We start from the raw sequence: 23,265 nt of genomic DNA, 5'->3' as shown, positions 1-23,265 counted from the left end.
TGGCATTTAATAAATGTCCCTAGACAGAGGGATTTACATAAGTAAATGATCAGGCAATAAGTATTTCCCAAACCTCCTTGCATCCATCCCTGTACTCAGTAGTTTCTTCCTGCCTTCAAGTAATTGACAGTCTAACTCAGATGAGAGATGCATATACACAATTAAGAGTATTAAAACAAATGAACAACTAAGCATTAACCTGGGTGGTGCATTCTACAAATAGTCTAGAAGAGAAAGGGAATCAATAAGGTCCGGGAAACCTGAAAAGGCTTCATGGAGAAGGCTGGAATTTAGTTGAACCTTGAAGGTTAGAATTTGGTAGGGGACAAGGTAGCCCATTCCTGAAGAGGGAAGAATATGACCAAAGACCCAGAGTCAGGAACAAGCATGGCAGATCTGTAGGTCATCAAGGGAACCAATTGGCCCAAGGGGAAAGAGTGTAAGATGTGTCTTAAGGAGGGAGATTATAGAGGTTCAAATCTGACCTCAGACACATGTCACTAGTTGTGTGACTTTAGGCAAATCACTTAATTCTGTTTACCTCTCATCGAGAGCCATCTCCAGTTTTTCTGATTCATATGTGACCACTGGACCCAGATGGTTCTGGAGAAGAAGTGAGGCTGTTGACTTAGCACAGCCCTCCCCCAAAAACCATTTCCTTTCTTATCATGGCAACACCTTTCTGATGTCAAGGTCTCCTGTGAGAATGAAGAACAAATAACAACAAATAGACTCGCCCTCTTCCCTCTAAAAGCTTGCAATTTAAAATTCTTACACAGCAAGAATTTTTACAAAAAGAGAATTTGTCAAAGAGGGAGAAAGAGGGAGAGAAGGAAGGGTTTATTTCCCCCCAAGCACTTCAGCCAAATTAATGTCTGGTTCCTAGCTGGATTTCTTGGTGTTTGCAGTGTCACACAACTTGAGAGTTCTCAACAACTCATCTCTAGGTTTTTCCTCTTTGATCCTCATGACCAACATTGCTTGAAAAGTACCTTTCCCCTGGAAGCAACTGGCCTTGGTTTTTCATCTAAATCAAGTAAACCCCAGGGCTGTGAAGGGAAATTGGACAGCTCCATGAGATTTTAATATATATTTAGGTCCAGTTAGTGAAGAAGCCCACAGCTTAGGGCCCCCAAGTGATGTTTTCCTTAATGTTATTAAAATTAATGAGACTTTTTTTTCCTCTTTGGGGCAAAGCACTGGGTCTCATGCACATTTTTAATTACTAAGTTACTAACAAGTATATTTTACTGCACAGAGCTGAAGTGCTGAAGACGAACATTTCACAGTAAGATGGAGAACATTAAGAAATCTTTCACCTTCCCAAAGTAGCTTGCAATGGTAACCACCCTCCAAAGAATACTAATCACACTCAAGGTCAGTAGGAACCGAGCTAGAGTACTTCAATAAACCAACCTGTAGAACTTTCTGGGTGTGAGCCACATCAAGACCCTGATATCACCCACAGATAAATCCAAGGGCAAATATGCAAAGCATGGGCAAGTTCATGATTTGTGATGCTTTAGTATTCATTCTGCAGTTATTAGGTAAAATGGAAATCCTCCAATAGAAAGTGAGAAAGGTTTGTGAAAGATTTCTTCGGTTCTCTCCATGCTCAGAACACCACCCCCTCCCTTCTGCACAAATGCAATTTTTGCATTGCTTTCAAGGTACAGATAAATTCCTTACTTCTCCAGGCTGCCATTCACTACTATTTCTTGTCATATTCATTTCCTCTATCTTTCTAGCATGACTGTATATTTTCTGAGCCATATATTCCTAAAGTTGATTATATATTTCTCCAAAAAGAGTAAAAGCTTTCTAAGGGCTGAGAATTTGTCTCCCACTTTCTTGTATGCATGACAGTATCTAGGATATTTCTGAGCAAATGGTTTTTTGCTTGCTCTTCCCAATCTAACTCCTTTTTAAAAAAATGATCATAATTTTATTCATTGAAATTTAAAGAGCAAGGGGCAGCTAGGTGGCACACTGAATAGAGCACCAGCCCTGGAGTCAGGAGGACCTGAGTTCAAATCCAACATCAGACTGCTTAATAATTACCTAGCTGTGTGACCTTGGCAAGTCACTTAATCCCATTGCTTTGCAAAACAAAGAAGAAATTTAAAGGACAAACATAAGCATCAGTTGACAAATAACTTAGTTTACAAATTCTCAAAGATAGTTTCTCAATACAAGATTCATGTAAAAGACATGAGGGCACTGAAAACCTGAAAGGCCAGGATGAACCAATAGAACATATGGGTCAATATCACAAAAGAAATTTTAAGAATTGCCTCTGAGCATCTGGTTCAGGGACCCCATGTATTGGAACCATCTAAATAAAAAGGATTGGGAATAAAACCTACAAGAATCTTTCCTGGATCCTGCAGGCCAATTCTCCTGAATGTTCAAGCAGAGCTTGATACCTATGGTGCAGGCTTATCAGGTTGGAGTGGAGCCTTTAGGCTGGATAGAACCTGTACAGACTTTCATTCTTTATTTTTTTATTGCTAGTTCAAGATACTTCCCACATTCCAAAAAAGCCCCCTCCCCATGTTCTATTCCCTGAAAATAGTTGAGCAAAGATATATAATTATGTCATTGTGACTTGTAGTGCATCAATTTCTACTTTTGTAGTTTAACTTGCAATAACAAAGTAAAGGCAAATGAAGATAAGATAAACAAGGAGATGGATGGATGGATATATATATATATATATAGATAGATAGATAGATAGATAGATAGATAGATAGATAGATAGATAGATAGAATAAAGGAAAGGATTGGAGACACATAGTGGACAGATGTTGTGTTTAAGTCAGAAAGAGTTGTGATGCCTGTTAAGGAAACAACCACAACCACTTGCTCTACCATTAGTCACTATTAGAACCCTCCAATCCCCTTTCCCCACACCCATGAGGATTAGTTTGAGGCACTTATCACATTTTGCTTTTTAGTACAGTTAAAAGTGCATGTCTTATCTCTTATACTTGAGGAGTGATGTCTCATTCATATTTCTAATTCTCATAGCACCTGACATAGGATCTTGACTGTTTACTAAATGAATGGATGGATGAATGAATGAGTAATTGAATGAGTGGAAGAGTGAATGAATCTTGACAGGAGAGTAAGAGAACATACTGGACAAGGATGGAAGGATACTCTCCTGGGGGAGAAATATTATCCTATAGACACTATGGGATGCTATTTCACTGCCAAGAACAAATAAGATGAAGTAAGTGCCTAGGTCCATTATGGCATAGCCTCTGTGTATTCAGAAAATCATTTTGGGTTTTGCTTGCAAGTTTTGTCTGTAGTAACCAGAGAATGAATAAACTTTGAGAATGGGTCAAGAAGCATGAAACTTCTCTTTTCCTTCCAGTTCTTCCTTATGATCTTTCAATTTTCTTCCCCTTTATTAAGAGTCCCCCAAAACTGTGAGGAATCATAAGCCTTTGAAACCTTTGTATTTCTCGGGCATGAACTCTAGACTTTTGATGAGCATTTCTATTTACACACACATCTGTTGGGTTGGGGCAAGGAGCAGATACCTATTTAGTACCTAGACTATCTCTTTTCCATCTTACTATGACAAACATTTTCTCTTATGCTGGAAATTCCTTTTTAGGAAAAAAGCCTTCACACTATCAACTATGATAGCCTTAGTTCTTCTCAGCGATACAATGATCAGACAATTCTAAAAGACTTGTGATAGAAAATACCATGATATTCAGAGAACTAACTATAAAGCCCGAATGCCAACCAATACTATTTCCTCTTTTTTTTAAAAAAAAAACATGCTATTTCCTTTTTTTAAGGAGAGAAAGGGATTTGAGTTATTCTGTAAAACAATAAACCTAAGTTAAAGTTTGACATGAATTGTGCTTTGGTCCTGGCAAAGTGGTTCCTGGGGGCTGGTCTTTGGTAAAAGGACATTTGACTTTGAAATTCAGGGGTTTTTTTTCCTCTAGGACTTTTCCCTTTTGTTCTATATCTTTTTTCCCAATATGCATAATCTATTTCAGATTACTCATTGACATAGGAAGAGGGGGAAGGAAGAGAGAGATAGGAAATATGGAACTCAAATCTTACAGAATATTAATATTGTGAGCTAGCTTTACTTGTAAATTTAAAAAAAAATTAAAAAGATAGCCTTCACAGTTGAAAGAGGCATTAAAGAAAATCTATTTCATTGCCCAGGGGGTATGTATATGACTTTCAGGGTAAAATTCTCAATTCACATCCTTACGTTATTCCTGATACTTAGCTCTGAAGAACTTTAGCAGTTTCCAGTGGTAAAGATTTGTTACCCTGATGATTCAAAAGAATGTGTCACTAATTCTGTGTCTCTATGTCTATATGCTATTTATGTACCTGCATATGTATATTTATGTGTCTGTAAAAATCTATATGAACATATGTGCATGTATATTTATATATATGCATACATATATATCTGAAATATGAAAATAGAATGTCAAAAGCAGGGAGGTACCTTAGAAGTTATCTGTCCAACCCTTGCTATTTACATTTGAGGAAACTGTCATCCCTTCTGAGAGTTAAATTACAGATTCAAGGTTTCACAGGAAAGTGAAAGAAGCAGTATTTGAATCTAAGACCTCTAACTCAAAAGCTAGTATTCATTTTATTTTCCAGTATCTTTTTACTCAAATCCAATTCACTTGTTTGTCATGACATCACCTCCCTCAGGCCAAGGTCTTCTTTGAAAACAAAGGACTAGCTTCCTCATTGTATATATGTATGCAAACCCTACCAGCAACACAAAACTATATTTAAGTATGGGTTCATGTTTTAGCTAAAGATAACAGATTGCTTTCAAGGTCCTAACTCTAATAGCATATGATTAAATGTATACATGTGAATATATGTGTATGTACAGATGTGCAGCTCCATGAAAATATGGATGATAAATTTTATCCATGAGTCCCCATTATACTTACTAAAAGTTAATAAACCTTTAGAAAAAATTCAAAGAATATATTCCATATCTATATACGTATTGATATAGACACACACATACGCACACACACACTCACACATACACATATATATATATATATATATATATATATACATATATATATATATATATATGTAAATAATGGCATCATCATTTCTATGGCACCTATTATGTCACAGACACTGTGCTAAATAATTTTTAATTTTCTCATTTGATTTTCATAACAACCCTGGGAGTCAACTACTTTTATTAATCCCATTTTACATATGATGAAACTGAGGCAAGAAAGGGTCAAATAACTTGCCTAGAGTCATACAACTAGTAAGTGTCTCAGGGTCTGATTTGAATTCAGGGCTTGTTGGATTCATATCCATTATGTCACAAATGTGTATGTGCATTAGTTTACACATTGGTCTATAAATGGATACGTGCATGTATATGCATGTGTGTAGATATCCAAATCCATACCCTATTATGATACACTTGCTTCCTCTCCCTGCAGTGATTATGGCTATGAGAGACATGGAGATAATCAGTGCACCCCTGCTTTCTGGTACAACCCATCATCACCATCGAAGGACTGCAGTATGGGTCAGAACTATCTCAACAGTACTGGGTAAGTACCAGGTCTGCTCTCTCCTGACTCTCTTCTGGGCTTTTGCCCAGGTTGGAACAGGATGTGGAAACAGCAGTTATAGTAAAAGAAACATATGTTTAGGACTTGTAAGGAAGAAACTACTAGCCAAGGTTGTAGAGGTCTCTTCCTTGAAGTTCTTTAAGAGAAGAAGACAGGAAGCCAGGATGTTATAATTACTTTGTGCTAGGTACAGGGGATGGAGGAAGTGAGTATGGAGATCTCTCCATTCTTGTGCTCAAATTGACCACCACCTTGCTTTGGGTGACTTTGTACTATTTGGCACCATAAAACCAGACTTTCAACTCTCCTTGGCAAAGAACATTGGTTGGTTCATTTCTGGAGTCTTAGGCAAAGAAAATAGTCACAAATGACTTTCGGGTATTATTGAGATCTTGAATGGCAGAGTGTCCTGGAATTCTAGCTAGTATCCTATTTTTTCTGTAATTTTTCAATAGTTTTGTATTTGTGTGTGTGTGTGTGTGTGTGTGTGTGTGTGTGTGCATATGTAGTGTCTGCTCATTTGCTTCTGTCTGCTTTTTTTGCCTTAATGATTCTATCAGGAGCTTAAACTATTCCCTTGGAATTATTCTTTCTACCCCAGTTTTCCTCCTTTACCGACCAATAGCATTCCTCACAAATGGTCATGGTAGTTGAATATAGTCAACGTTGACCTAGGAGTTCTGAGTCCAGTTTTCCAATTCCAATTTCCTTCTTTAACAAATTCTATGTGATTTGAAACAAGTCACTTGCCTTTCTGTACCTCTAATTCACTCAGTTTTATAGTAGCATAAATATCACCTACTACCACCTGGGAGGGGGGAAAATGGGACTTAAGGAGAGAAAGGGGTTTGAGTTATTCTGTGAAACAGCAAACCTGAGTCAAAACTTGACATGAATAGTGCTTTGGTACTGGCAAAGCAGCTCGCGGGGGTTGATCTCTGGTAAAAGGACATTTGACTTTGAGATTCAGTGGATTCAAACTACAGATGAGATAGCTTTGGTTTATAGGCTTATATTTTCACTGACAGAAGTACTGAGAGTGGGTAAGTTGCTTGTCAGCCTCTGATGTAGTTTATGGGTTGGGAAAGGGTGGTCCAAGGGCTAACCTCAGAGATAGTGATTGTAAATGGATGCTTTTACACACACACACACACACACACACACACACACACACACACACACACACACACAGAAAAAATGTTTTGCGAAGCAAGCTCTTGTCTTTGTAAAAAAAAAAGACCCCATTATAAATTCCAGCCCTACTTGTGGGTTGATACAATTTTAAGTGAACCTAATTTAGGCATAATTTGACCTTATATGATTCAAAGCCAGAATCCTACATATTAGAGTTCATCATGTCCACAACCCTTTCCCTTTCTTTGGATGAGGAAATTGAGATCCAGAGTGGGAAAATGATTTGTTAAAATTGCACAACCTGATAAGATGAACACTTTTTCAAAATGCTGCATGATAACCAAATCCCTCTAGGTCACTCAGTTTCATTCTGCTGACACTTGGCCAATCATACAAGGCACTAACATTTTGTTTATTTTACTGTTTTTTCATATAAAATCTCCCTATTATAAAATACATATCATCAGAATTATCTATAAAAATGCTTTTTAAAGCTTTTATATTCTAAATTTTGGCCACATAGAAATATGTGTATTTATGATATTGTTTCAGTGAACCTCACCTCACTGTCCTCTGTAACATTTCATTACCGTGTGTGTGTGTGTATGTGAATGGGTGTGGATGTGTTTCCTTACATACACATATGCAAGTCTGAAATATTCCTCTACATTCTAAAGATTCTAACTTTCCAATCAAATACTTCAGAGAGAATTTCTTCTCTTTATAGAAGGATTTGTCACAGAACAACTATAAATAGTAGGCACCAGCTTCTACCTTTTTGACAATTCTTTCTAAATGGAGACACGTCATCTATAAGAGTCATAGAAAATCAGTAGAATGGGTTTTCATCTCTGAATGCTTGATTTAAATAAAAGGGTAATGTGTACAAATGCTTTATAATGAGAGGCAATCCTATTTATGAGAAAGACTTTGTTCCTTCCTATTCTTTCTCATCTAGTTATCTCAGATTCTAGTTATAAACCCTAGTGCTAAATGTTGCTAAGCTATTTAGGCATGCTGAAGGATAGATAGGAAGTTCCAGGATGTATTTCCTTCTTTGCCTACCTTGCTTCTCTGGATACTCTTTGAGTGAAGACCATTTAAATGGTTATGACAGTTTAATTAGACCTGACCTGCAAGGGAAAAACTTGGGGCTCTTTGAAATGACCATCATTGTAGATTGAGACTGCAATAGTCTTACCTTGAGGACAGCCATATGACAGAGTCTAGTATCAATAATTCATGTCAGACTACTCAGGAAAAAAGTATGAATGGAACATACTTACTTGTTACAAAGTCTTTACATTAGGTGTTGCAGAAAGCACTTTGTTTTAGGCTGTAGTCTTAGAATAAATCTGAATTCTCAATCAATAAACATATTTATGAAGTGCTGACTATATTCTAGATACCTTGCTAAATACTGGGGAGGAAAAGAAAATCCCTGTCCTCAAGCTTATTAGCTAATAAGGGAGATGAATTATACACAAATGAGAACATACAAGACTCACATAGAATAAAAGGAAGGGAACCTTGGATGGAAGAAAGGCTAGGTTTGAGGTGGGGTGGGTTGAGAAGGACTTGGAAATTTAAAATACCCAATATTTATTTTGAGAGAGAAGCAGTGTAATGTGGTGGAGAGAGCATCACAAATTTTTCTTCTATTCCTAACTCTACCACTGATGTCCTAAATGGTATTGGACAAGACATTTCTCTCTGGGACTCAAGTGAAGCAAGGAGGTTAGACTAGGTGTTCTTTATGGTCCAGTCAAGTACTGTGATTTTTTTTTCTATAACAGTGGTCAGGGAATAGGATCTGCCATGCTCTGTTGAGATCTTTGACAATGGCAGACCTCTCAAGTTCCCTTTCACCACTGAGATACCTTTGCTCCTCTGGTTCTCTTGGAAGTTGTTCCACTGCAGTGGTATTGAATAGGGTCTCCTATTTGAACTTCTGTTTAAGTCTGTAAGCTCCATTATGAGGAAAATGAAATACTGAATGTGATGATAGAAAGAGAGTCATAAAATTCTATAAAACAACCTGATGACTCTGAAGTGAGAGCTGTTAGATGACAGTAGGGCTCCCTAGGGGCAAAAGAATGTTTTCTGTAATCAGAGGCAGAATCAGGAACAATGAATGGACCATAGTCTATTTCTGCATGGGAAGAGAAGGCCCCATTAGAAGAAAGACAGTGTCATCCCAAGGGCCCAACTTCCCAAACATGATCCATTCAGAAGACTCTTTCCTTGTTCCAGGTGATTCACACATTGATTTTCTTTCTCAATTCAACACATGAGCCACAGATCGCCAGGTAGAACCAATCGATAACAATGTATACAGAACTGCTTTTCCTGGGATGAAGTCTGGAAATTCCATGTTGTTTGTTTAGCTTTATAAGGAAATCTTGGCCTCACCTGCTGTGAGAAGTAACTTCTCTTTAAACACACACACACACACACACACACACACACACACACACACAGAGACGTGAAGTAGAAACAAAACCATAATGTCAATATCTCCAGGTATCGGAGAATTGTGTCTAACAACTGCACAGATGGGCTAAGGGAGAAGTACACTGCTAAATCCCAGCAATGCCCTGGCAAAGCTCCAAGGGGGCTTCACGTGGTCACTGTGGATGGACGGCTGGTAGCTGAGCAAGGGCACAATGCAACCTTCGTCATCCTCATGGAGGAGGTAGGTCCCAACTTTGATGTGGAAGCTGAGACACATAGAAGTAACATTTCTTTCTGCTTGGGTGAGAAAGAAAAAAACTTATTAATTTCTGGGTGCATGCAGGAAAGTCAAGCCTAGGTGGCATAGACTTCAAGAGAAGAAAGCTCAGAAAGAATGGCACAGTGTGGGTAATGGCAGTGGAAATATAAACTGATTTGGTGTCAGTTCAGTGTAATCAGATTGTTTCATGAGGGACAGAAATCTATCTAATCTTGGAATTCCCTTTTTTGAGATTGCTGTGTCTAGAACTTTTCTCACCATCAGGTTTTATATGCTAAATGAAAGACCTAAAAGGTTTCCTTGGTGTTACTATGAGCTCACACAGTCCATCTTTTTTTTCTTCACTCCAATCTCCAGTCTCTCTTAGGAAATCCCAGAATGAATTGTCGCATTGTGAAATTTATATTCACTGAGGTTACAAAAATGGCATTGGGAAGGTTATGTTAATAAACATTCCTTTTTAAACATGGTATAAATTTTTGTTTTTATTTTTTCCTCTAGCAATATACATTTCATTTACATGTTTTCCAGAAATCAAAATGCCCATGTCACTTTTGGCCTAGGGTGGAGGGTAGTCTCACTGACTATATGAGCCATGATGATTATAATGATGATGATGATGATAACAGTTTGACAACTTACATTCTATAGCACTTTAGTGTTCAGAATAATTTTCTTTCCTACAATCCTATGAAATTTACAATCCAAATTTATTTCCCATTTCTCTGATGAGAAAACTGAGAATTAGAAAGTTAATTGCCAAGCTAGGACATGAACCCAAGCAATTGGCACCCCACATTCTAGACACTTTCCATTCTATACCATGCTGTCTCTTCTGCTACTTCTTTATTTATTCCATAGTCAAGGAAAATATATGTGCCTTTGCTCTTGTAAAGTTGCACATGGGATTTTTGATTTACAAAGTTCTAAAAATTTACATGCAAATTGCTCTGTGCTTTGGGGTTCTTGGAAAGTGACCAAACTGAATTTTCTTTCTCCAAAGACAGAGTGCTTTGGGAACTTTTAAAGCAGATTTGACATGGACTGGGCTTTTGAGGTGTATTATCTGAGACTGGCCAACTGGAATCTATCTCTCCATCCAGCCACTTGATTGAAAGAGTTAGGGGCTTTGGAAGAGGTCGGCATCACATTTCCATTGGGGAGTTTTAAGGGCCAGAATTATGAAAGGTGACTCTTGAATGACTTGGTAGAGCCCCGATCTTATCCATTTGAAAGGCTGCCAGTTCATTTCCACCTTAATTTATTTTCATAAACTTGGATAGCTGACATTGTGTGGGATTGAGAAGCAGCTATCAGTATTTTTCATATAGCCAAGTTGCTGCTGGGAGAGAGGCATGGAGAGTCTGGAACTCAACAGTCATCCTGTAGAAAAAGTGATTGGTGCCAATGACCCATTTTTTTTCTTTTTTTTCCAATGACCCATTGTTGAGAATTTTTTTTTCCTTTTTTGATCTACCACTTTTCATAAACAATATAAAATAATATTCAGCATTTATGACATGGCAGGAGAGAGGGATGTTCTGACTTTGGGCTCTCTCCCTTAGTTCATTTGATAGCTGATGTCTGTGCTAGAATTCATAGACTAACAAAGAAGGAAAGTGGCAATATCCTGAGGGAAGTTTGGTGGAATGTGTGATGCACTTGGAGCTATGAGAAATCCTGTTTCAGATCCTGGCTCTGACTCTTGTAAATAGTCTGACTCTCAGAGTCATTGTTATCTTTGATTCTCAGTTTTCCACATCTGTTAAGTGTCAATAATACTATCTGTAATACCCTTATCACATTTGTATTATGAAAAATCAGATAATATCTGAATGCTTTGTAAACCTTATGAATATCAGCTATTGTCCAATTGAAAAAGGAAAGGTGGATCTGGAACAGGGATCCAAACCATATTTGTTAGCAGTGATTGCCCATAGTTCTTAAAAGAATTTTCTAGATTTAAAGAACAAGAGATTTGGATTCATATTCTTTCTTTGCTTCTTACCACTCCATAACCTACAACAAGTCTTTAAGACTTTCTTGAGCCTCAGTTTTCTTATCTTTAACCTTAAGGGCAATCAACTAGATGAACCCTAAGGTCTCCTTCATCTCTAAAAACTATGATCCTGAAGGAGATCTTCAAAGAAGCCATGACTTTGTCCCATGATTGCCCTAATCCAGCCTGTAGTTTCAGTACTTGATAGTAAGGTTCCTATAGAAGCTATGCCATTTGAAAGGTAAGGTAAATGATTTTCTTTTTTCTTTTTAAAAATTTTTTATATTAGTATTATTGGTAAACAATTTTCATTGTCATTATGGAGTTCCCTGGAACATAAGGAAAGTAGATTGTCAGAAGAAATTTGAATATGTAGGACATTTCCACTACTATTACCACCACTCTGCTGAATCTTTCCCTACCCTTTCTGTTCATCTGTGCTTTTCCATTGTTTGTACATGAGCATGAATCTGACATAGGCATGTGATCCTGAGTTCACTTATTCTGTTTGAGACTCAGTTTCTTTATCTTTGAAACAGGAATAATAATAGCCATACTACCTCCCAGGAGAGTTTTGAGAATCAAATGAGATACTATCTATAAAGCACTTTATAAGATTGAAGTGCTATAAAAAAGTCATTCATCCATTCAGTCAGTTGATACTAATGAGAGGCAGTATACTAAGAGTGGAAAAGAATCCTGGCTCTGACCTTTACTAAATGTGTGATTATTGATAAATCACTTAACCCTTCAGAGCTTGGGTTTTTCATCTGCAAAAAAATGGGGATGACAATATATCATCCTGGTTAGAACAGAGCATCCCCTGGGTTGAGAACAGGAGTTAAAGCTTAAAGAAACTCGAGGTCAACTTATTGTGACCATGAAATATTCATTAATATCTTCACTTGATTCTCATAGTTCATAGCCTGAATTGTGTCTATTCTCATTTTCTGGTGCCATGCATGCCCATATACACCTGGTATCATTGGGAAAACAAGACTTCCCTCTGGTATAAGATGTGCCCTCAATACCCTGTGCATAAGCCTAATGTAGGAGAATTCTAGTAGGCTCTCTGAGGATCAAGGCCTTGGAGTTCTCTCGTGACCTAAGGGCAATTCAAGATAGCTGCTATGAGATTATGGAATAAGGGATTGTTTCCTGATTGCCCATCTTGTCCAATTTAAACTAGAGGAAGAAGCATAAAGTATAAGTAAAACCTAATCACTTCATCAGCCCAAGACAATGTTTCTATCTGCAGGGTGATCTTCAGAGAACAAATATCCAACTAGACTTTGGAGATGGGATTGCTGTGTCCTATGCGAACTTCAGCCCCATTGAGGATGGTATCAAACACGTGTACAAGAGTGCCGGGATCTTCCAGGTGACAGCTTATGCAGAGAATCACTTGGGATCAGATACCGCGGTCCTCTTCCTACATGTGGTTTGTAAGTAGGTGAACAAATACAGGTCCCCCTGCTATATAGTCCAGAGTTCAAAGGTGGGGTTGGGTGAGGGGAACAGGACCAAACTTTGCAGCTTACAGTTAAGGTATGGACTTGAATGAATACTAGTTCTCCATTGAATACGAAATCACGTCTGAATTTTACAAATATCAGGTTTCTCTGTTGATATATTCTTTTCCATTTCATTCATACTGTGTTAGAATTAGAAATTAGTGTTATCACAGTAACACTGTGACTCTTCAACATGCTTTGGAAAAGATCATTTTAGGAAGTCAACTTTTTTTGATTTCTTCAGGTTTATACACATGAAACCTTCTTTGGAAAATTTAATCCATTGGCATATAAATGATTCAAAAACATAGCTCACCCTTTCCTGTACTGCTACATTGAGAATACTAATGGAATTTAACTCTTTTTTGGTCTCCAGGACATCATTAGGCCATTGATTTCTGCTTTTCAATGATACCATCAGAGTGATGATGAGTATGAGAAGATTTTACCCCTGTAATAAATGGCTTCACACTTCTGGATCTTTTTTCTTTTAAACTGTTTTTTTTCTCTCTCACACAGTAAGAGAGAAAAAAGCAAGAAACAATATTGTCCATGGAGACATTATTATCAAGTTACTCAACCTCCAAGACCCTCAGTTTCCTCATCTGTAAAAGAAATGGGGTTGAGCATACCTATACTATGCATGTATATTTTTAGGTAAATACATATACATACATAGATGTATATGAATGAATATATTTCTTATATAGGTCTTATGGAGGCATATTTTATAGATATCTTTATGTATATATTTGTGTATGCATTTGTGTGTGTATGTGTGTTTGTGTGTGTGTGTGTGTGTGTGTGTGTGTGTGTGTGTGTGTGTGTGCCTGTGTAGAATTTCAGAGACGTAAGCTGTTAACTGAATTTGATTAGTTTGCTTCTGAGCAACTCTATATCTTCCAGGCTGTTTTGGCTCTAAAGTCAAATTCTGCCTTAGGATTCAGGGATGTCTTTTTTTTTATCAGAACTAATATCAGGTGTGAGGTTAAATTTACCCAGATCTTGAGAAATTTCAAACTTAAACTCAACATGGAAGTTTTGAAAAGACATGTTTCCCATTGATTCCCCCCCACACAGGTGTCTACTGAATTCATATACTCATATGTATGTATATACACAGAGCCCACATGCATATTTAGATAATTGTCCTAAAAATTCACTTTTAAAAAGGCAAATCCATTTTCCAGTCATAATGAATGAAGACAATATAAGGCAATTAATTTCTGTGAAAGTAGGAGAAAGGATCAAAAGGAGAATTTCTTAGATTTTAAAAAAATCTATATTTCATAAAATTAAAAGTTCAATTCATATAGCCAAATTTATTTCAGGACAAAATCCTGTACAACAAATGCTAAGGAAACTAGTAAATTTCTTTTAAGGTACTAGGCTATTTCTTTTCAACTAAACGCAGCAAGAGATATGACAAAGTGTATCTGAGATAGTAGCAAGTGGAATCTGAGTTCACATCTTGCCTTCCAAGCTTATTAACTGTGTGGACCTGGACAAGTCACCTACTCTTCTGTGCCTCAGTTTCTCCATCTGTAAAGTAGTAATAGTAGTAGTAGTAATAATAATAATAATAATAATAATAATTATTATTATTATTATAAATTTCTACCTATTTTATAAGGTCATTGAGAGAACCAAAGGAGATAATGTATCTAAATAATTATAAATCTTAATAATCTATATAAAATTTTAGATGTTATTATTATTTTAAATTGAATCTTCCTTGTTATGAGGACTTACATGTAAGACCTTTTTTGTTGCATAAAAATTGTATATATTGTTGTTGGTCAATCATTTTCAGTTGTGTCCAGCTCTTCATGATCTCATTTGAGTATCAATGAAGGTTTGTCATTTTCTTCCAAATTATTTTATAGTTGAGGAAACTGAGGCGAACAGGGTTAAGTGATTTGCTCAGAGTCATATAGCTAGTAAGAGTTTGAGTCTAAATTTGAATGCAGGCCTTCCTGACTCCATGCCTGGTGCTTTACCCACTGCATCATCCAGTTATCTACATGCCTGTTTGCATTTATGTGCATACATAATATAGGCATACATGTATGATAATATGTATGAACATATATAGAAACACATGCATATGTATGATGCACACAAACATAGGTATAATAAAACATATTTCATGTTATGCATACTTATATTTATATGCTATATAATATATATGTCCACAAGATAAATTGGTTACATAGGTAATACAAAATACATATTTGTGTATATATAAATATATAGTTTTATGTATATATATGTATATATATTTACATTTGGTATAAGTACACACACACACACACACACACATACACACACTTTTCTCACTCCTAGAAACCCTTCTATTGGTACGTGTACCTTCTTTGCGTGTGGTCCTTACTTGTTGTGAAGAAGTTTCTTAATGGAAATAGATAGTTAAAAGTAAAGCTGGTTCATACTGCAAGTTATGTCCAAGAAGGAGGAAATGTTCCTTGAAAATTTTATCATGTTCGTAATTCCCTCAAAATCAATCATGGCTGCTTTTAAGAGTCAGTTATTAGAGCGATAACTGCTCTTGGCCTCACCTTGGGTCATTAGCTAACAAAAGTAGTTGTTAGCTGCCCATAATAACCAATTTCTCATGGGTTATTGGATTTTATCAGAGGGATCACAATTTGATAGTAAGAGTTTTCAGAAGTATGTCATTTTCATTTTCACCTGAACTTCTCTTTGCCCCCTTCTCTTTCACAGACTTCATAGCTTATCTTCAGTTTTGAGGCAATTTTGCATTCTTCCCTATGCTGAAAGCATCCTTGTCTCATTTCTGTTAGAGAGTTTTCATATATATGAATCATATTCATATCCATGAGAATGAATTGTGCTGATCAATATTGGTTAGTCCCATGATGGCTAATGGCTTCTGCCTTTGATGTGAATTCCCAGGGCCTCAAGACATGAATATTTATCTCTTTTCACATTAACTAAAAAAGTCAAGGGACAGCTAGGTGGCATAATGGCTAGAGCACTGGCCCTGGAGACAGGAGGACTTAAGTTCAAATCTGACCTCAGACAGATAATTGCCTAGCTGTGTGACCTTGGGCAAGTCACTTAATCCCATTGCCTTAAATAATTTTTTAAGTGCCAAAAAAAGTCAAGAGGATTCAAATGATTGTTTTTGAAGTCTCAAAAAAAAAGAATAAACATCATTGCTTCTGGGCAAGTTCTTCCCCATCTCAATCAGCAATAGTGATAGGAATGATGTCATTCTGAAGAAGCACAAATTGTTGCTATAGCCCCATTTTAAAGATGGGAAAACTGAGGTCTAGAGAGATTAAGCAGTTTTTTCCAAGCGACTGCAGATAAATCTAGACTAGGACAAGAAGTTAGGTATCCTGGCTTCTGATCCAGTTCTCTCCTGATGTTGCTTGAGATATGACTATGAATACAAGCAAAGAAAACTATAAAGTATTTCCTGTAATCCAAGAGATGTGAATATAGTCTTTACTTTAGAGATAAAGGATAATATCACTCTGCAACAGAACAGTTTCCACATAGGCAAGTATACTAACCAACTCTGGGATGTGTGTACTAGAATGACATCATGGGAACTCTCCCTTACCCCCTCCTCAACTCATTTCAGTCAAATCAAACTCTGCAGCAGCAAAGCCTTGGAGAGTCTACCTAATATATCCCAAACAGAAGCATTAAGTATTTTAATTTAATTCAGCATAAAAATAAAACAAGATTGGGGAACGTTCACCCAACTAAATGTAAAGCTGAAACATTTGCATTTTCCCACCTGCATCTTCCTGTCCTCATTTTATTTCGCAAATGCTCTAAATTAAAATTCTCCATTGGTATGCCTTAGATGTGAGCCTGGCATTCTGATTACTTGCTGCCTTAAACGTGCTGCTGCTCACACCTGCTTTATGAGTGCAGTAACGGGATAGTTGGTAACTCCACTGGTATGTGGCTTAATCCAAACTTGGGAATTCTGCTTGTGTTTCTCTTCTTAGATGAGAGTTCCCTTTGCCTTCTAACAAATCCCCACTCACCTCTGTGGGCTTTTCAGAGGAAAGTGGACAAGGGGCCAGTGGAAGAAGGATAATAATGACTTGGAGGAAGATGATAATGAGAAAGCCCTCCCTCCTATACAATTCATTGACCCAAATTGCAGTACTCACAAATCACTGGAGACAAAAGTGATGGCTACTTCTCCCTTTGTTTATTGGGTTGTGTGTCTAGCAAGGTCACTTTGTGTCCTTGAGCCAAAAGTTTCAATGAGAATTTGTGGATAAGCTATAATGTGTAGGTGATCACCCAAGAAGGTTTTATATACAGTCCATGAACTCTCTGAAGTTATTTTAAGCCAAAATTATATAAACAAGTATATGCATAAAATTGCATTTCCTATTTCCTATTGAGTCAATTTTCTTCATAAAAATTTCCTCCTCTTGATCGGAATGCACTTTCTATTTGAACATGTTTGGAATGATGACTATAATATATTGTTAAACCTGGAGGGTAAGGGAGCAAAGAGGGAATTGGTGATATTGGATAGCCCATTATAAAAGGATGAAGTTTTTAAATTATTTCCCCCATTTTCCTAGGTCCTGTGGAACATGTTCATCTCAGCGTTCCTTTTGTAGCCATCAGGAATAAAGAGGTCAATGTCACTGCAGTTGTTTGGCCCAGCCAACTGGGGACCCTCACCTATTTCTGGTGGTTTGGCAACAGTACTAAGGTTTGAATATATTTTAAGGGTCTCTCATATCAATTAATGTTGAGGTGTGGGTTTAGAATATTCTCACATTGTATTTCCCTAGGTTACTTTTAGCATGATGGAACTCTTGTCATGATTATTTGGAAATTTTGATAAAAAATATATACATAAATAAGAACTGTGTACTTAAAAAAGATGGTATGCTATACTGTGAAAGGACGCATGATGTAATAAAAAGAAAACAATATTAGGAGACTGAGGGTTGATCAGATTTCACTTCCTTGCTCTATCACAGAGTTGTAGAGTAGAAATGGCGATAATTAGAGTCAGCAGGATCTGAACTCTGCTTCTTGCTTCCTGGGTGACCTTGGTAAAGTCAGTACTCTTCTCTGGACCCATTTCTTCATTTGTAAAATGAAGTGACTACACTTAGTAATCATTAAAGTCTCTTCTGACTCTAAATCTGATATTCCAATGAGTTTAATAGTGATAGATCTTGAGAAAATAAACTAACCTCTCTGGGTCACAGTTTCATATCTATAAAATGAAGAACTTGGATGACATGATATATTTGGTACTTTGCAGATGTGAATGTTAATGATTCTTGGTTTCGACAAGGTATAACTTACCCATGGAAGTGTTGTTTTTCTGATCACCACAAGATTAGTCAATAGAACTGTGCTTTCCACTATTTCTAGAAGTCTGGGAGAGGGGGTAGAATAAAAAGTTCCTGTTCTATTTTGGCCTCTTTCTTCTACGTCCTGCTCTTCCCTCTCTTCCCTTTTCCTTTTCTTTCCTATCCTCACCTTCACTATCTTCTTTATCCTTCCATTTCCCTCTCCTCCACTGAACTTATTGCATAAATTATGGGGAGCCATTAAAAGGTTGTGACATACTTGCATGGTCTGATCATTCAGGAACATGTTTATACTGAAGTCTTATTTTTAAATCCTGGATAACATGTAATAGTCTAATTATTTTATCCTTTAAAATGAAAACAGAGTGTGCTGTATATTATGCTGGGGCAACTCAATGTAGTTAACTACAAAATTTTCACTTGCAGCTCACTATTCCCATTAGTCAAGTGAAAATCTCATAAGTAAATTGCCACTCACTGATTTGTCAATTGGCTGCCTGAGTTCCGTAGATGACTTGTTACCTGTCTCACATAAGGAGTTCTCAGTAGGGAACAGAGGGGGCACACACATGACTGGACTGCAAGCCATGCATTATTTTAAAGGGCATCATTGCAGCCCCGCCTTCCTGTCTGTCTAGAAGTCAGATTCATACGACTCAATTGCTTGTCCAATGGATTTGGAGTCTTCTGAAAGGCCAATTTGCTGAAATTAAAAGAGGTCCAGCTTAATAAATGTGTCTGCTTGTCTAATAGATTTGAGCAAATGAACCTGAAAAGATTTGATTTAATTTAACATGCAGCTCCAGACATCAGTAGCTGGTTGAAAACTCAAAGAGCCAGTTGAGAGTTCCAGCTTCCTGATGACAGTGAAACCAGCTGTGATGCTTATAACAGCCGATGAAAAACAAAAGAAGTTGAGAAAAAACAAAATTAGTGGCCTTCATTTCCTTAGCTTGAGAAGCCATTGGCCTGTGGCCCAAAGGCCTTTGTAAGCACACTGCCCCATTCTTGTTCGATGTGGCCAGGGGCTGGCTGGCTGACTGACCCACTGGGAGAGTTACATTTGATTTCTTACAGCCCATCCTTAGACCCCACTATCTCAAGATAGTGGAGAGTCATAGGAATTCATATGAAATGAATTTTAGATTTTAGGCCTGATCTGAACTCTGATATAGCCTCTGAAGTGTCATGAACAGTGGTTGATGATAAATCTAAGAATAGAGAGTCTACTGATGAAATAGAAAGAATGTTAGATAGACAGTGGAAAGACTGGGTTTGGAATTTAAGTCACTGTCACTTCTAACCTACGTGATCTTGAACAAGTCAATCCCAGAATTTAAAAGATAAAAGGGACCCTCTATAAATATTTGTTGGCTGACTCTCTTTGCTTCAAGATGTCAATGAGGGAAAAGCAATTACCAGCTCCTGAGTCAATTTATTCCACTTTCCTTTACCTTAAATTTTAGGAATATTTGTCAGAGGTAACACAGGGAAGTGGATGGAGAGTGAGAATAGTATTCTAGAAACTCTAGGTTCAAATCGTGCTTCAGTCACTCATAACCATGTGATTATGGATATGTTCTTGATTGCAGTTCCTTTTCCATAAAATGAAGAAATTGAATGAGATGACTTCTTGGGGAACTTTTAACTCTTTATCTATGATACTTTAATCCTTAATTCTATCTGAAATGTACTCCTTCATATCTCCTACCTATTTTTACCTTCTGGCACAAAACAGAAGTACTCTATTCTGTCTTCCACAAGAGAGAAACTTAAATACTTGATACTAATAATTGTTCCTTATCACCCACCCCACATCCCTATCCTTTATGTTTTTCTTTTCTGAGCTAAACATAAGGCCTTTCACCATTATAGTTGTGTTGCTCTGGAAACACATAAAGAGATAGAGTAGATGTAGGTATAGATATAGGTAGATGTCAACATATCAGGCTAAATATTAATTTTTTTGACTGTGACATTAGGCCCTCATATAGCCTGCAATCTATTAATATCCTAGAATCTTTTTTCTTTTTTTTTCAGACAAACTACTTCTTGGTCATACCTTCCATCCCCATCTTGTACTTATGAAATTGATATTTTTAAACCTAGGTATAAGATATTGCATTTATCTCTGTTAAACTCAATCTTAGATTCTCTCTAATACCCTCACCTGTCAACAGCTTTTCAAATTCAGACTCTGCCAACTGCTATATTAGCTGTCTCTCCCTGATTTGTATCAACTAAAATTTGATAAATAGGTCAACTGAACCTTCAAGTCAAAGATTCAAAAAAAAGTTAAATATCATAGACTTAAGAAGGGATCCCTATAGGGTCTTCATTGAAGACCTCTTGCCAGATTGATGTTGTATCATCTCCATTTTGAGTTTGGCCTATCAATCAGTTCCAAAACACCTATCTCCTGCTCCAGCTCATGTTCCTCCGCAAGAATAACAGTAATATGTTTTATTAGACTCCAGATATAGGTCAACTACATATATATACACCTATGATTCCCTTGATTTCTGGCATTATCTGTACTTATTGCACTCTTGCTGTTCCTCTGTGATCAACTTCTTCCTTTTCTTGATTTATTCTCTTCAATTATAGAGGTCTGTTAGAAAATTATAGAAATCTCTTAACTATCAGAGTTACCTAGTATGTTTGTAAGCTTCCTGTCCTCTTCTTTGGGACTATAGATTAGATATAGATATAGATATAGAGATCGAGATCGAGATCGAGATCGAGATAGAGAGATAGAGATATAGAGATAGAGAGATAGAGACATAGAGATATAGAGATATAGATATACACACATATACATACACATATGATCTCATTGTATTCCCGTAATCCTGTGAGTTAAGTTCTACAGTTTAACATTATGGATTACATTCTGGACCTTGGTTGGAAAAGTTTCCTTGGTCTGTATTTGTGTGACAATTACTTCAGCTCTCAATCTCTGTGACTTAAATTACCTCATATTTAAAAATGGGGATTAAACATACTAGTAGTCCTGCTTCATGAAGTTTCTATGAGGTTCAAATGAGATAATACTGTGTGTAAAATGTTTATAAATTTTAGAGTACTTTAGAAATGCCAGTTATTATTTGTATTTTGGTCTCTTTGGTCCCTTGCAACCCTGAACTTTTCTGCTTTTTTGATGAGAGATATTTCTTAAGCAGGAAAATTGGAAAAGAATAATTTTCTTTCCAATGCAGCTAGAAGGCTGATCTGGAAGGGGCCTACCTAAAGGAGCTGCAGTAGATGTCTCAAGATGGTCCTTACTTTCTCATTTTAGACTTCAGTGATTAGGTATTAGAAGAAACCAAAACTCTAGGAAGAACACCTTATTCTATTGTTATTCCTCTGTTAAAAATTCAGAGATAGGAAACAACATAGAAAAGTGACCCTTGTCTTTGTCACACCAAAGACTAGGCTATCCTTCCCTCTATTTCTGGATAATTAAAATTCCAAATTGAATAATAATCATTTGATAATGTTGTATAGTTATGTTTTAAATAATATATTATGGCTGCAAAATTATTTTTTATATCTATTAACTCATTTGCTTCTTATATCACTTTGCCGGAGGACAGGAAAATATCATTAACTGTATTTTATAGGTGAAGAAATTGAGACTCAAAAGAATTAAATTGCTCTCCCAATTCCATAGAGTTTAAGAAATGAGATCATGAATAAGGTTTGGAGGGAGTCTTCTGAGTCCAAGTCTGTTGTGCTAGGCATCTAGGTGGTATGGTGAATAGAGCAATAGTTATCAAGTCAGGAAATCCTTAGTTTAAATTTCATGTCATATTTTTCAGCACTGTAACTCTGGACAAGTCACTAAACCTCTGTTTACTTCAATTTTCCCAACTAAAACAAAAAAATAGGATTATGGTAGCACCTACTTCAGAGGGTGGTTGTGAAAATAGAATGGATTATTTTTAAAAAGTACTTTACAATCATTCAAGTGCTATTTAAATGTGATTATTATTATTATTATTACTCCTACATTATACTGCCTCAATCACAGCTGCTAGTAAGTTGTACCAATTAAATTTATTTCATCTCACTAATTAGGAATTAAGGCTCCATGGGGTGTGGAAGAGGCAGGTGAATAAGATGCTGATTAAAGTATTCTTGAGTTAATCAGGGGAAGAATCTAGTGACTTCCAGGAACTGGGAATGAGTGTTATTTTTTTCCTTTTTTTTGATGTCTTTCAGCCTCTGATCACCTTGAACAGCAGCATTTCCTTCATGTTCACGTCTGAGGGATTGAACACCATAACAGTCCAGGTGGCAGCTGGCAACGCCCTCATCCAAGACTCCAAAGATATTGCAGTGCATGGTAAAGTCAAAACACTACTATTGAGGCTCCTGTTGGTTCCTAGATAATTAGAAAAAAAGTTATACTTTGCCATTCCCCCCAGAAGACTGTAGAAGCCTTGGTTGAATGAGTAAAAGGCCAGTAAAAACCCAACTCTTTTCCTACTCTTATTGAATTAGGACAAAGTGGTCTTGGGCAAAGGCAATAAGAGCTGGACTAATCCTGTCCTTTTATTTGGACTATATCTTGTCAGCAAACACAATTTTCCACATGACTTTATAGTTATAATGAATGGAAAGTCCTGCAAGGTTTGCTGAGTTAAGGAAATGATAGATTAAGAATACTGAGACAGTGATTTCTGATGATCTGTTAGGAAGTTCAATCAATATTGAACACCTACTATTTGTGTGAAGCACCCAATGAAGAAGAGAGAGAAAAGCAAGAAAAACCATGCCTCCTGACTCCTGTCTCCTGTCTCCATGATTCCTGAGCTTAAATCCTCAGTGAAAGAATGAAACATTCATGAAATTAGGCAGTATGGTAGAATGGAAAGAATACTAGATTTGGAATCAGAGATGAATTCAAATC

General features: G+C 36.7%; 1 protein-coding gene across 1 annotated transcript in view; it reads left to right on the top strand.

Moving 5' to 3' along the window:
• The window catches only part of SORCS3 (sortilin related VPS10 domain containing receptor 3), a 251,184-nt gene that overhangs the window by 211,728 nt on the left and 16,191 nt on the right, over nucleotides 1-23,265 (top strand). The window contains exons 13-17 of the mRNA XM_074231907.1: nucleotides 5,484-5,597; nucleotides 9,276-9,447; nucleotides 12,744-12,930; nucleotides 17,601-17,734; nucleotides 22,575-22,698. Of these exons, the coding sequence (XP_074088008.1) occupies nucleotides 5,484-5,597; nucleotides 9,276-9,447; nucleotides 12,744-12,930; nucleotides 17,601-17,734; nucleotides 22,575-22,698 (731 nt within the window). The remainder of the gene's footprint in view (nucleotides 1-5,483; nucleotides 5,598-9,275; nucleotides 9,448-12,743; nucleotides 12,931-17,600; nucleotides 17,735-22,574; nucleotides 22,699-23,265) is intronic.

This window comes from Macrotis lagotis, chromosome 4, assembly GCF_037893015.1.
Source record: "Macrotis lagotis isolate mMagLag1 chromosome 4, bilby.v1.9.chrom.fasta, whole genome shotgun sequence".
Lineage (NCBI taxonomy): Eukaryota > Metazoa > Chordata > Mammalia > Peramelemorphia > Peramelidae > Macrotis > Macrotis lagotis.
This window is presented reverse-complemented; position numbering and strand designations above follow the sequence as displayed.